At 46.4% G+C, this 13635-nt stretch overlaps 1 protein-coding gene across 1 annotated transcript in view; it reads right to left on the bottom strand.

Annotated features, from left to right (window-relative positions):
- The window catches only part of LOC119465201 (uncharacterized), a 56326-nt gene extending 50495 nt beyond the window's left edge, over nucleotides 1-5831 (bottom strand). Inside the window, exon 1 of the mRNA XM_037725998.2 lies at nucleotides 5785-5831. Within this exon, the coding sequence (XP_037581926.1) occupies nucleotides 5785-5786 (2 nt within the window). The 5' untranslated portion in view covers nucleotides 5787-5831. The remainder of the gene's footprint in view (nucleotides 1-5784) is intronic.
- Nucleotides 5832-13635: the final 7804 nt, after the last annotated feature.

The following is a 13635-nucleotide window of genomic DNA, read 5'->3' as shown; positions in this document are numbered from 1 at the left end:
AGATATAGCACTGAGCGTACGGTAGGTGGTGCAATTCGGGTAGTCGGGCACGTCGATAACTTACAAGTCGTCGATGGCTTCCACGGTACCAACACATTCTCCTCGGAGAAGCATGACAGGGTCATTGGCACGGGTTGCAAACGAAAATTGGGCTAGTGCCCTTGACGATGTCCACGGTCGCAAAAGGTAGCAACAGGCCCTTCCTTGCGAGGATACGGCCAGACGGAGAAAGTAATGCAATGGCGTCCGAGAGGCCCGTGCAGTGCATGGACACGATCATTGAGGCGTTGGGAGCAACCTGAGTGTCGGCTTCGACGATCAGTTTCCTGGAAAGCGACGGAGCATCAGTGGGCATCAAATCGAGCAGCGGCAATAGTTCTATTTCAGCCCGTGCGCAATCAATAACGGCATTGTGGCGCGAGAGAAAATCCCAGCCGAGGATGACATCGTGAGAGCAGGAGGAAAGGACGAAGAATTCTACTGCGTAGACAACGTCCTGAATTTCTACACGAGCAGTGCAAGACGCCAAGGGTCGAATATGCTGAGCACTGGCTGTGCGAAGGGATAGTCCCGACAGATGCGTCGTTACTTTCCGAAGTAAGCGGCAAAGTGTAGCGTCCATAACACATACGGCTGCGCCTGTGTCCACGAGTGCAGACGCGCGGACACCGTCGACAAAACACGTCTATCACATTGGAGGGGCTGCAATGAGGACTTGTGCACTTTGACGTTGTCGCAGCCCTTGCCTCTTGGAATGCGACCGTTAGTTTTCCTCATCCCGAGGGGTGGCACGAGGCCGCATCGGCGATAACGAGCGCCGGCGTGGACATGGGGAACGGCGGGTGTTCAGTGGTTGGCGGTATGTTGGTGACCCACCGAAAGGTGGGTCGTAAGATGGACGGGGCGAACGGTTTGGCATGAATGATGCGACGCTGGGCGGCTGCACACGATTACAGAAACGGGTCATGTGACCGGCGTAGCCGCAGGCAAAGCATATAGGCCGGTTGTCAGATGTATGCCAACGGTTCGCTGTCGCTGGTCCCGCCCATGTCGGAGCACGTCCGGTATAGAGCGGCTGGTGATAGGACTGTATAGCGGGCTGCACTGGTGGCCTAGCCACGACGTCGGCAAACGTGAGGGGCACATGAGCAGGGAGTGGGTGGGGCCGCGCGACGACTTCAGCGTAGCTGAGCGGTGCTGGTGCTGGTGCCGGGGCCTGTTGAGGTCGAGCCACGACCTCGGTGTAGCTCAGTGGCATAGGCGCAGGAACATGGTGACGGTGGTCGGGCAATACCTCGGCGATTTTTTGCTCGGTGGCACGGCGGAGCGGAGGCACGATAGTCGAAGCGGGCTGTGGCACATGCGATGGTTGAGCAAAGGGTACCAATGAGAGTTGGCCTGCTACTTCCTCCCGAATGAATGCTTTCATTTCCGCAAGCAGTGCGGTCTGGTCGAAGGTGGTAGCCAGTCCAGCGATGTGTTCGTCGCGTGATGAAGACCGACGATTCAACAAGCGCTGCCTGCGTAGCTCCTCGTAACTTTGGCATAGCGTAACGGTCTCTGTGACGGATTGCGGATTCTTAGCGAGCAGCATGTTGAAAGCGGCGTCCTCGATTCCTTTCATAACGTTTCGGATTCTGTCCGATTCCGACATCGTCGCGTCCACGCGCTTACACAAGTCCAGGATATCTTCGATGTAGCTAGTGAAGGACTCTCCCGGCTTTTGGGCACGTTCTCGCAAGCGGGATTCAGCTCGCACCTTGCGCGCAGCAAGACGACCAAACACAGCTACTAGTGAGGTTCTGAACGCGGACCATGTCGGAATTTCCGTCTCGTGGTGGTACCGGAGGCTTCCCACGCGTGCGAGGTAAACGAGCACGTTGCTTAGTTTTGCGTCATCGTCCCATTTATTGATGACGCTTACTCGCTCATACGTGGACAGCCAGTCCTCCACGTCGTTGTCGTCTGTGCCGCTGAAAACAGGAGGATCCTCGTGGCGAGGTAGAACAGAGCACACGACGGAGGGTGCAGGAGTCAACGGAATGTGCTGGGTCGTCGGCTGAGATGCGTCCTGAGACATGGTTGAAGGGAAGGGTACGGGATCGAAGCTCCAGGATGCGTTGGAGCGTAGCACTCTCCACCACTTGTAAAGGCGTTTATTGCATGCAAGCGTTAGGGCTGACCGTTCGAGAAGTTCAGGGAACCGCGAGCACGAGCGGCGTAGTCCGAGCGATGCGCTGGAGAGACTGCCCCACTAGACAGCGCTGGTAAGGATGCCCCGCTGCATCGTCCCTCTTCTTCACTACAGACGTACCAAACTAGATTTACTTCCTCCTAAATATCAGCTAGAACATCGGCTACCACCGATTCATCTCTGATCCAGACTGTCTTTTTTCCATGTCTCTTAACGCTAAGCCTAGCAGAAATCTCGTCCATTGCTCGTTGAGATGTGCTTAAAGGTTCTGCTCAAACGTTATCCTCCAATTTTTGGCCCACTAAGTTAGTACTCGTATGATGCGCCGACTGTAAATTTTTCCTTTCACGGATATCCTTAAGCTGCTGATCTCCGCTCGGGAGTGGCTGCCATACGGGCTCCAACACAATCTTGATCTTCTGGTCATTTCTGATTGTGATAGCAACTATATGTACACTCCAGGCGCATTTCTGCAGTAGCCGTCGGCGTCACCGTTAGGTTTCGTATAAATCCAAAGGCAATAAAATGGTCGCCGCGTGCCGTATGCTATATGTGCAAGCGAAAGCGTGCGACGGTGAGGCGGATATCGCGACTCAATCTCGTGCACGCAAGCGAGGAAAGCGGGGAGGAAGCGCGCCATCTTCCGTCGCACGCAAGGCTCCGGGGAGAGGGTAAGGAGGGGAGCCGCGTTCTATTACGGGCCGCTGTATTTGAAAGCCATCTGCGACGGGGACAGAGTCCGCCGCGCGCTGGGTTTTCTACGGCTTAGTTCGCGTTGATGCGAGACGCAGCACGAAGGCCAGTTCACTCGCTGCTACTGCCATGCTTCCTCACTCCAGCGCTTTGACACCGTGTTTCCGCGGTCATCGAGTGAGATCTGTTCATTTTTGCTTGTGCGCGCGGGCAGCATGCTTGTTAATTTAGTTCGTACGCCTATGTTTACTAGTTATACAGCTGATAAAACTACTATCCTTCCTATAGCTAGTTGTCCACTAATTTGCTATCGAAAATCGATGTATCGCCTTACCCGGCTCTCCCTATGGCTACATGGCCTAGAAGCTGTACGTTAGCACAGCTTCAAAAGGTTGACAGCAAAGCCAGAACTCTTGGTTTCTTGTCACGCTATCCAAAATTGCCTTGGTCTTACTGTTGCACATTATATATATTATTGAGATAGCAATTATATGGACACTCCAAGCACATTTTGCCGTCGCCGTGCGGTTCCGTATAAAGTCCAACGGTGATAAAATCGTCGCCGCGCGCCGTACGCTGTGTGTGCGAGTGAAAGCGTGCGAGGGTGAGCCGGCTATCACAGCTTAATCTCGTGCACGCGAGAGAGGAAGGCGGCCGGAAGCGCGTGGTCTTCGTTCGCGCGCGAGAAACGGGGAGGAGGCGACGGAGACGGGTGGGGGTGGTGGGGGTGCGTTCTGCTCCGTCGGCTGCTGCTCACAGAGCTGCCGCGCGGGCGCCGTATCTTGAAAGCGATCGGCGGTGCAGCCGAAGTGTGCGCCTGCGTGGGCCTCATCTTCAAAGCGATCTGCAATGGGAACAAAGTGCATGCGCCGAGTGCCGGTAGCTTCGTATGCGCTCTGCTTTCGACGTTTAGTTCGCGTTGAAGCGAGAGCCAGCGCGAAGGTCAATTTGCTTGCTGCTGCAAGCGCGCTTTCTCACTCCAGCGTTTTGACAAGTTACCGCTGTCATCGAGCGAGATGTGTTCATGTTCACCAGTACGCGCGTGACACCGTGCTTGTTTATTTAGATAGTAAGTGAATATTTACCACTTTATGTGGCCGATAAAATTACTATTCGTACTTCATATAGCTGTCAACTAATTTGCTATCGCAATCGATGCTTCACCAGTCGGGCGAAACTGCGGCTTTTTCGTAAACCTATTCTTCAGATGCCACCTGTTCAAATTTTGAATGTATCGTTATGCTAAGAAAGAGTTTGTTTAGCGCAGTTACACGAAAAAGATGAAATAATCTAAATGCTACAGCTTTTTTTTTCTTACAGGAAACACATTTTATGTCTTGGAAAACAATTTTATTCATTTAATGCATGTACCATTGTAAGGACTGCGGTATGCTGGCACGCGACTTTGTTGAAGCTGTAATAATTTTACGACTTAGTTAAATTCTGTAAGCACCCCACCTGTGACTTTTTTTTTGAGCGATGACAAGGTTGAATTTCTTAGAAGGCGATGCAAGCATGCATGCCACGTGTTGTCGCCAAATTGTATAAAAAGCTGTTTTTAGAAATAAAGTGATGTTGGAAGTTAGCATTCTGTCTTGTGCATTTTTTTTATTTTCTTTCCCCTGTACTTGTGGAAAACATGTTTTCCTAATGATGTAGTAACAAGAAGACCAAAAGTGTCACGATTATCAATTGTTGCAAGATACCTGCAGTGTTGCTGAGCACACAATATTCTCTGCAAATCATAACTTGTTGAGTCATTCCCCGTTTATGCTCAAACTTCATTTTTCCCCATCTAACACACTGAATACTCCATTCAAGCTTGCAGTGAATAGCATTGGAGAGATTGTGTTTTCTTGCTTCCAATTCTTCCAACGGATACTGTGTAGAAACACGACTGCCTCTAACTTTTCAATACAAACATACCCACTTACTGCAGTCAACAAAAAGTTCATTATTCAATTTTAGTTAATGTGGCTGTTGACCGCGATAATTATCATCTCACTTTGTGCGCCTCCGGCCACACAACTCATTTGCACAGGTGTTTTCGCGTGCCTCGCGGTGCCTAATTTTAAGGAAACCATAACGCTTAATTTTCAACACCCTGTATATAGAGGTTGCAGTCCTCAGTCTTATCGGTTATCAGAGAAATGTCGCAGATATAATATGTTACTGAATATTCATTTCTAAGCCACCTCGTTTTCTGGGTTGATAAGGTATGTCAAGTGTTAGCCTGTTACTATTCGAAATTAGGTGAGTGACTATTTTTTATAATGCGAAAAACAAGCTCATGAGCCTACAATTCTATGAGGACTCCTTTTTTTGTGAATTCATATTTAGTTTCCACCATGGCAAATCTCTGGTAGACTTCAAGTCGTGAGGCATTGCTTACAAAGTATCGCAAGCGTTTAGAGTACGGAATCTCCGCCAGCCCTTGCCACATCGGCTGCTATTACATATTTTCCTGCCTTTTTTTCCCCGGGGCATACCTTACGAAGCCATTCTAACCTCGTTCCTGATTAAAAACTGAACTTATATTTGTTCTTTGTTAGCAAGTTCAATTGGGTTTATATGGCTGTTGTGAATTATCTACAGTTCACTGTGGAATCCACCAGCTCCCTTTATTACGGCGTCAGAATGTGTTTTCATTTACCGTTAATATCTTTGCATATGTGCACATTGTCCTTGCGAAAAGCAAGTCTACTTGCTAACTTCATGCATCGTCCGTTAGTAAGTGCTTTGTAAGTTCAAATGCTTTTCATACTTTCGTATGTTTTAGATTATAACATTGCACATACAACCGCTAGAGTCTGCATGAACATGCATATTTTTAAACCAGGTGGTATAGGCACACAAAATTCTGAAACTGTGCGAGCGAAAGTTGCAGATGCACTCACATTGAGACGGAAACGCAGGCGGCAAACCTTGCTCCGCGTACAAAAAAAAGTTTTAAGACTTGGGTCACATGTAACGTGTTACTGACACAAGGACTATTGTCGTTCAGGGAAGAGAAATACACAAAAATGCTCCTAAATTTAGGAAAGCGTTGTAGCGCCGATTGTTATGCGACTTTGTCAGCACAATGAACAATGAATTTATGATATCGATTATCCCACAGCGACGTTATACTGTGCAGAGGGTGTTTGACGTAACCCGAGCCAAACTTACAAAATATGAAAATGCCACGTAGCTGGACAGAACCAAGGTAATGTTGTTTGCCATCGCTTGGAGATACTCTGATTATTTTTTTTTCATTTTGGCTAATGAAATAATTAGCCTTAATGAAATAATCAACTTCTAAAATGTTATAATTACATGAAAAAGGTCAATGAGAAAATTGTAGAGCAACATGAAAAGCTCCAGATACAGCTTTCTGTTGCTCAATACACGCTACATAAAAGTGTTTTTCCGAGCGTGAAAGACGCCTGCGAATACACGCAAAATTGAGGCACGACTGGCCGCTCGAGGCACTCTGCGTGTATTCGTGGGCTTCTTTCACGCTCGGAAAAACACTTTTATGTAGCGTGTATTGAGCAACAGAAAGCTGTATCTGGAGCTTTTCATGTTGCTCTACAATTTTCTCATTTTTCATCTAATTATAACATTTTAGAAGTTGATTAATTCATTAAGGCTAATTATGTAATTAGGCAAAATGCAAAAATAATCAGAGTATCTCCAAGCGACGGCAAACAACGTTACCTTGGTTCTGTCCAGCTACGTGGCATTTCATATATTTAAATCTTGGTGAGTGATAGTTGGGTCACCCGGTATAAGCTTCAAGAAATTAACTTTAAAGGGAGGGGGGACGGGTATTATATGTGAATTGAACCAGTTGTTTGCACTGCTGCAGGCAGCACTCAGGCGACTACAATGTGCGCCATAAAGCAATTTTAAAGGATAAGTGGTGGTATTTTATTATAATTTCTGAGAAATGTTGAAAAAAAATGAATCTGCGTTGTTAGCTTATTTACCAGTGTCCCCCACTGAGATAAAATGATACGTTGGCGAAAAAATGAATGGTACCTGCTATATAATGTCCATAAAAATTGCATTTTCTTCATCAAAACAGATGGGAATAGCTTAAGGAAGCAGAGCTCTGTGGAAATAATGTATCTTTCGCACTAAATATAATGTATCCTTGTGCATCCTTGTGCACACAATGGGTTACCACCACCAAATTGAAGCACATCCATGCGGGCTAGCTCAGTACGGGTGTAGGATGTTTGTGAGCCACGCGCGCTCTGCTATAGTAGGATACAACTTTAAAAAACAGCAGTTGGCAAAGCACACAGACCGCGCGGGGTTGTGTTACTCAGCCATCCAATCACAGAAGCAAACAAAATTGTCGTGATGCAACCTTTTCAAAATGCCGTCGTACTTGATACGACTGTACTTGTCGTACTTGTACGTTACACTATAAGCCAGCAAACCACAAATATTCATTGGACGTACCACAAAAGACCAAATATCCAAGACATTTAACGACGTCTAGCTTACATCTATAGTATGTTCGACAGTCAACGTCGTACGTGGCAGTCAAGGGTCATCCAAAAGACATCGAATGTGTTTGTGATTTGGACATTTCGCGCATTGATCGTATATTGTGCGTTGTGAGTAGATGCACGCACTATGCCGCAGAAATACAAGCAAATTGTCTCTAATGCCTAACAATGGGAAGTTAGGAGAGCAAAGCTGCTGCCTGTTACAGCCCTGCAGCGGGGCATTTACTTTGTTTTTCGACATCATCATTACTGTGCATGTTCGAGATCCTACGAGAGGGAAAATGTGTACCTGAATTGCGAAATATCCATCTGTTCATTCTGAAAAGATTCAATTGTAGTATTAAAGCCCAGAATTTCAGTTATGACCGCATTTATTTTAGAATTTAGCACGACCTATGCACGCACTGCTGGAAGTCTAGTAACGTTGCTGCTGGACACCGCGGGCCAATACTTTCGTCATTTTTAGATGCGAAGCAGCTTATGGCGGGGTCTTTGTGCGTCCCTCCTGCGTCCCGCGGCGTCCTACACCCCCACAGCGCATGCGCGTCCTCTCCCCCTCTCTCTCCTCTCCTACGCTCCCCCCTTTCTCTCCTCTAGGAATCCGGAGCGGCGCGCACGACAGGTGGTGCGACAGCTGCATACTCCGCTGGGGGCGCCACGGTAGTTCCGCGGTATGAAAATGATGGAGCGCGCGCGCCTCATTCCAAGGCCGATCCACATAGGTCGCGCAGCTTCGGGCGAAAAGCGCTTCAGAACCAATGGTCACCGACATCAGCAAGGGTGGTTATGGGAGCAGTGATTGAAGCGCGACTATGTTTGGAGGGAATAGACACTGGGAAAGAAAAAAGCGTTTTTTCATTAAAGCGAGACGCATTTATACTCATTCAACGAAAATAAAATTCCTAATCCATTTTATATACACATGGAGACAAAAGCAGATACACCTCTATTTTACTTGATCATTATCAATAAATACCTTTTTTCAGCGCCCACCGTGAGAGCGCCCATTGATAGCGGCGGGCGTTGACGCCGCTATCACGAGCAATGCAATGCAGCTCTTAGAGTGCGTGGAAAGGCGCGCTCGTAAAGTTCACCTGTTACAATACGCCCCCCTCACACGCTCTGTTGTTTTGCATGTCGACGTTTGTCTGAGTTAAGTGACGCGGGTAGTTTTATTGTTTCTTAACATGTGCAGTCAAAAGTAGTGAGTTACGACCGTCAGATACTTGTTTACTTTAGTTGTTTTCGTGCGACAGCGCTGGCCGACGGGCTTGGCGTCTGACGAAAGGACGAGCACGCTACGCAATCTACGCCTAAAGCGTTCGTCGTCCTCCAAAGAAAGTATGTTCTGTCAAGCGATGCGATTTCGACACCCGCACGGTTGACCTTTCCCTGCGTCGCTTCTCGCGCTGAAAGGTCGGAATGCCCATCAAGTCGAATGGCGGGGAATTTGAATAGCCAGCTGTAATGGCAGGCCTCCGAAAACAAATTTCGCGCCGATGAGAACCTAAATGACGTCACTTCTGTTTTAGCGGATGTGACGTGTGACGTCAAATTATTTTTTCTTCCGTCGGGAGTGTTCCCTCCTCATACAGATGACGTGTGACGTGTGACGTCAAATTATTTTTTCTTCCGTCGGGAGTGTTCCCTCCTCATACAGATGGCGCTAAGCCCCATGATCCGCCGATGAGCCGCCATGTTTTGAACGTATGGGCTTCTATGGAAGCTTCGCTACCAGGTATATTTACCTTGCTCATTCTCTCTCCTGTGCAGCACCGCGATGAGCGCTCGGGCCGCTGCCGCGAAACCATCTCTCGCTCAAGCTAACCATCTCCCCGCTGCTTCGCATCCACATATGGTTCCCTTTACCGGGATATGCAGTAATTTTTATTTCTCTATGCTTTCGGTCTCGGTTACGTCACTTCTCATACAAAAATGTTTTATTTTTCAGTTATATCTATTAGTACAGTGTTGAAAATACGTAATCTTTAACTTGCCGATGTATTACTACAGTTTATAAAGAAAAAAGAAGCTTGAACTCGCAATAGATTTGACATCGCATCGCTACTGATATCAATTCAGCAACACGCACCTCGACGCAAGTACGCGGCAATGTACCGCGCGCGAGCAGCGCGTTCTTTATTAGTGTATCTTTTCGACTTTTGTACGGTTGACCATGGCCCAAGTACGTATATACTAGGCAGAACTGTACACTTGCGTTCTGAAATTTCTTCTTTTTTCTGGGGTTTTACGTGCCAAAACCAGTTCTGATCATGAGGCACGCCGTAGTGGAGGGCTCCGGATTAATTTTGACCACCTAGGGTTCTTTGTGGTACGTTTGTCCGCCTTGCGGAGCGCTTATAGAAGTGTTCTGAGGGCAACGTCTCGACGGTTGATTTTCGCACATGTTTGTATCGCTTGGTTTCCAGCGCTCCTCTTCAAGCGTCAGGGATATTTCTCATTTGCAATGCCTATCTCTAAGCCTCTGGCAGCACTATGTTATTGGCACTTTCGTGGTGTGAGAAGCTGCCTGAGCAAGTTGCCTATCAAGGTGAACATTCCATCTCGGGATTCTGCTTGTGTGGAATTTCTTTTACCAGATATTTTTAAATATAGCTAGAAAGTACTGGATTTCTATCTTGAATCTGGTGGCCCCAGAAGCAGGTGCTGGCAAGCAGGCCATGCACTTTTGGTCATTAATTAGTATGGGATATTACTTCCTACTAATTAGTTTTATTCTTTTTAAATATAGTTGTGGCACTGTGCCTACTAGTCATTTTCTGAGTGTTAACACCCTTTTCTCGTTACTTTTGTTTTAGTGAAGTTTAATTTTCAAGAATCTGCTTTTATGTAAGTGTTTTTTGTTTAACCTGTTTGTATACAGCCTGAACTTGTAATGAATATTTTTATAAATGTGCATGACTGGGGGCCAATCATTTTTGTAATAAAGCTTTATCAGTTGTATAAATAAAAAGCAACATTGGTATGACATTGTGAGTTTCACTGGTGTGCTTTACCTAGTGCTTACTGAACTCAATATTTTTCGTTTATCCATTGCAGGATTTGCAATCATGCATAATAATCAAAATGCAGATTTACGATTTTGCTAGCACAATTGTCGCATTGTGATGAGCGCTAGAACTATATATTAATCTTGACGGTCACTTTAGCGAACACTAAAGAGGATGTAGGCCTGTGCACTCACTAGGCATTAATTAAATTATTTGTCATTCTCATTCGAATGCGTTGTTACTTCCTATTGTTTTCTACTAAAGTTGTGGGCTCGAGTGCCTCATACCTTCAACATGTCAATTGGAATCCATCTTGCAGATAACTTCGGGATGTGGCCGGTTCGCCCATATCTCCATGTGGTTTCGACTCCCAACAAAGGTAGTGGGTTAGAGTGTCTCAACACACTCTATCTTAATGAACTGTGCCTTAATTCGCTTCGACCTAATTAACACCAAAGGTCGAGGGTCCGACTCCCACCAAAGGCCGAGGATTCAATCCCCAATTTTGGTGCCATTGAATTTTGGTGCTGTGACGCCGGACATCGGATTTTTTCGACCCATGAGCCATCTAAAGATTTCACCTTAATAAGTGTTGCAATTTACATTTTCACATTCACACGTTTGCACGTTAACACAACATTTCAAACAAGGTCACCAGCTACATGCAGACAATGGTGGTAACTGTGCCATTAGTGTGCCTCAACAGATGTACCATCGAGGACAAATTAAATGCGAACAGCGGAGCGTGTGGCCGAAGCATAACTAAAGGTATACGGTGCATGTCGTCGGCCAGTCATTGTGCACGTTCGTGGGGATGTAGTCCTCGAGGAGAAGTGCAGCAATGCTCGCCCTATTGCTATAAACGTCACCCGTACTTTGTCCGAAAGTTGTTTTCTCATCGCTCCGCGGCAATGCCATGCCCACCTGGCTGCACATTGTTATGGTGGCTATATAGCACCATTGCTACAACTGTAGCCTGATATAGCTGGGACGCACCCAGCTTGCTAACTTGCGTTGCTTTTCATTTGTTACGACAATCAAAGCTGACAGTGTCTGATCGTAATTTGAATTGCACAAAAATGCATTGCAGTGGATGCGCAACAACAGTGCTAGCCACCTTAACAGTAATCACAGATATAATGGCACTGCAATGGCGGGGTGAGAATACAAGCTTCAAACAAAAAACAGGTGACGTAATACGCATGTGTACAATGATGGCTGGCCGCCGCCGTGCATTGTGCTTTTAGTTATGCTTCGGCCACACACTCTGCTGTTCGCATTTCATTTGTATTCGATAGTACATCTGCTGTGGGCACTAGCAGGTATGCAGCTCATTATAGCGTCAACAGGAAATATCCACTAGATGTCCTATGGGCCTTCTGCATTCCCAAAAAGAACATCAATTAGAAGTCATTTATGTCCAGCTGCGACATCCTTTCAATGTTACAGCAACGTGATCTGGAAGCAAAAAAGCTGTTGCTCGTGGACACCAAGCAGCAGTCCAAGGGTTCGAATACTGGCTGACGCCGTTGCATTCCGATTCGGCCAAGAATATTTGTCCAGGAAGCAAAACACTCGTTTACTTATAGCTTCAGAAGCTCATTTTAAAAAATTCCAGGCGGCCAAAATTAACCTGGTGGCCTTAACAATGGCGTTCTACATATATGGCTCGTTGAGAAGCTTCGTGATGTAAGGCCCAAATTCCCAATAAATAAATCACTCAAGCAATCGATCACATTTATGGCGAGAAAGTGGCGCCGCTTCAGTGGCACACACTCACAGAATGGCTTGTCAGACGATTTTCCGTGGCTGTCATTGCACTTGGCGTAGTTTGTCTTCTGAACGCGGCTGGGGCGCTTGCAGCCAGCGTCGCTTGCTTCAGTGCCAGAAACGAAGCGTGCACTTGGAATTTTACTACCCGCCGCGGGGGCTCAGTCAGCTAAGGCATTGCGCTGCTGAGGACGAGATTGCGGGATCGAATCCCGGCCGCGGCAGCCACTTTTCGATGGAGGCTAAATTCAAGAATGTCCGTGTGCTTGCGTTGTAGTGCACGTTAAAGAAGCCCAGCTGGTCAAAATTATTCCGTAGCCCTCTACTACGGCGTTCCTCATAATCAGAACTGGTTTAGCACGTAAAACACCAGAAAGCAGAAGATGGAATTATTACTCTGCAGGTAAAGTCGAAAGTGTTTTAGCACGACAATATACCTTTACTCCGATACAGCCACCGTCTAGCATGGCCGCACTAGTTTTGAGCGTGTCAGGTTAGTTGTGCGGGGAATGCGCCTGTCGCAGTTCAGCTGCACAAACCTGATAAAAAACACTTTTACAGTATATTAGTGTAGGGCAGCGGCGGTGGAAAATTTACTTCGTTCTTGCATACATACACAAGAAAATGGACAGAAGCAAAAGACGCTTTATACACACCTCGCAAAAGCATCTGCAGCTCAGGTTTGCAACAGAGACACGTCTTACACAAAACATTTGACGCGGTATAAAACAACATGAGCGATGACAAAGTGATACTTCACACTTAAAAAGCAGCTAATAACATACACTTATCGTACAGTAGTAAAGAATGAATGAAAAAAAGAAAAAGTATGCACTCGCGTCTAGATATGACGAAATAATATTTTTTTCTATAGAATTTCTACACTATATAGGTTAAATTGCTTTTACCACAAAGTTTCTATAGCTTTATTTTTAAAAGCCTGTGGAATAATGTCAATACTTGCAATGTATCATGCAAGCAGACCCAATTGCCACATCAATTGCAACACAAGATATTATTCTGTCTCCGCCACAGATATCAAGCCTTTCTTAAGAAAGAAGCTCAGAAGGCCACTGACGACGCTTGTCCGACGCTGAAACGAATAATAAGCTTCATGTAATTAAACTGCAGTTAGGTTCTTGGCTCTCGACAGGAAAATTAACACAACAGACCGACGTCCTATTTTGTACACTCAGGATGAGACACATGTATGGCACCCACAATTTTCTGTTGACTGTTAATGAACCTCCAACCTGTGGTAGATGTGGTGAGAAACTGACCGCATTCCACGCCCTGCTGTAATGTTGGGAACCAGAAGCTGAGAGAAACAGTTTCCTGCAGCATATCGCCAGCATGTCTCTCTCCACCTGGTAAAGTCTTTCGGTGCAGAACCGTTTTTTGACACCAAAGCAGTTATAGGTTTCTCGATTGATGTCATATTACATGTTGTTAGCCCAAGAAATTC

The sequence above is a fragment of the Dermacentor silvarum genome, chromosome 9 (genome assembly GCF_013339745.2).
Source record: "Dermacentor silvarum isolate Dsil-2018 chromosome 9, BIME_Dsil_1.4, whole genome shotgun sequence".
Classification (NCBI taxonomy): domain Eukaryota; kingdom Metazoa; phylum Arthropoda; class Arachnida; order Ixodida; family Ixodidae; genus Dermacentor; species Dermacentor silvarum.
Note: the sequence above shows the minus strand (reverse complement) of the source record. Positions and strands in the feature narration are given on the sequence as shown.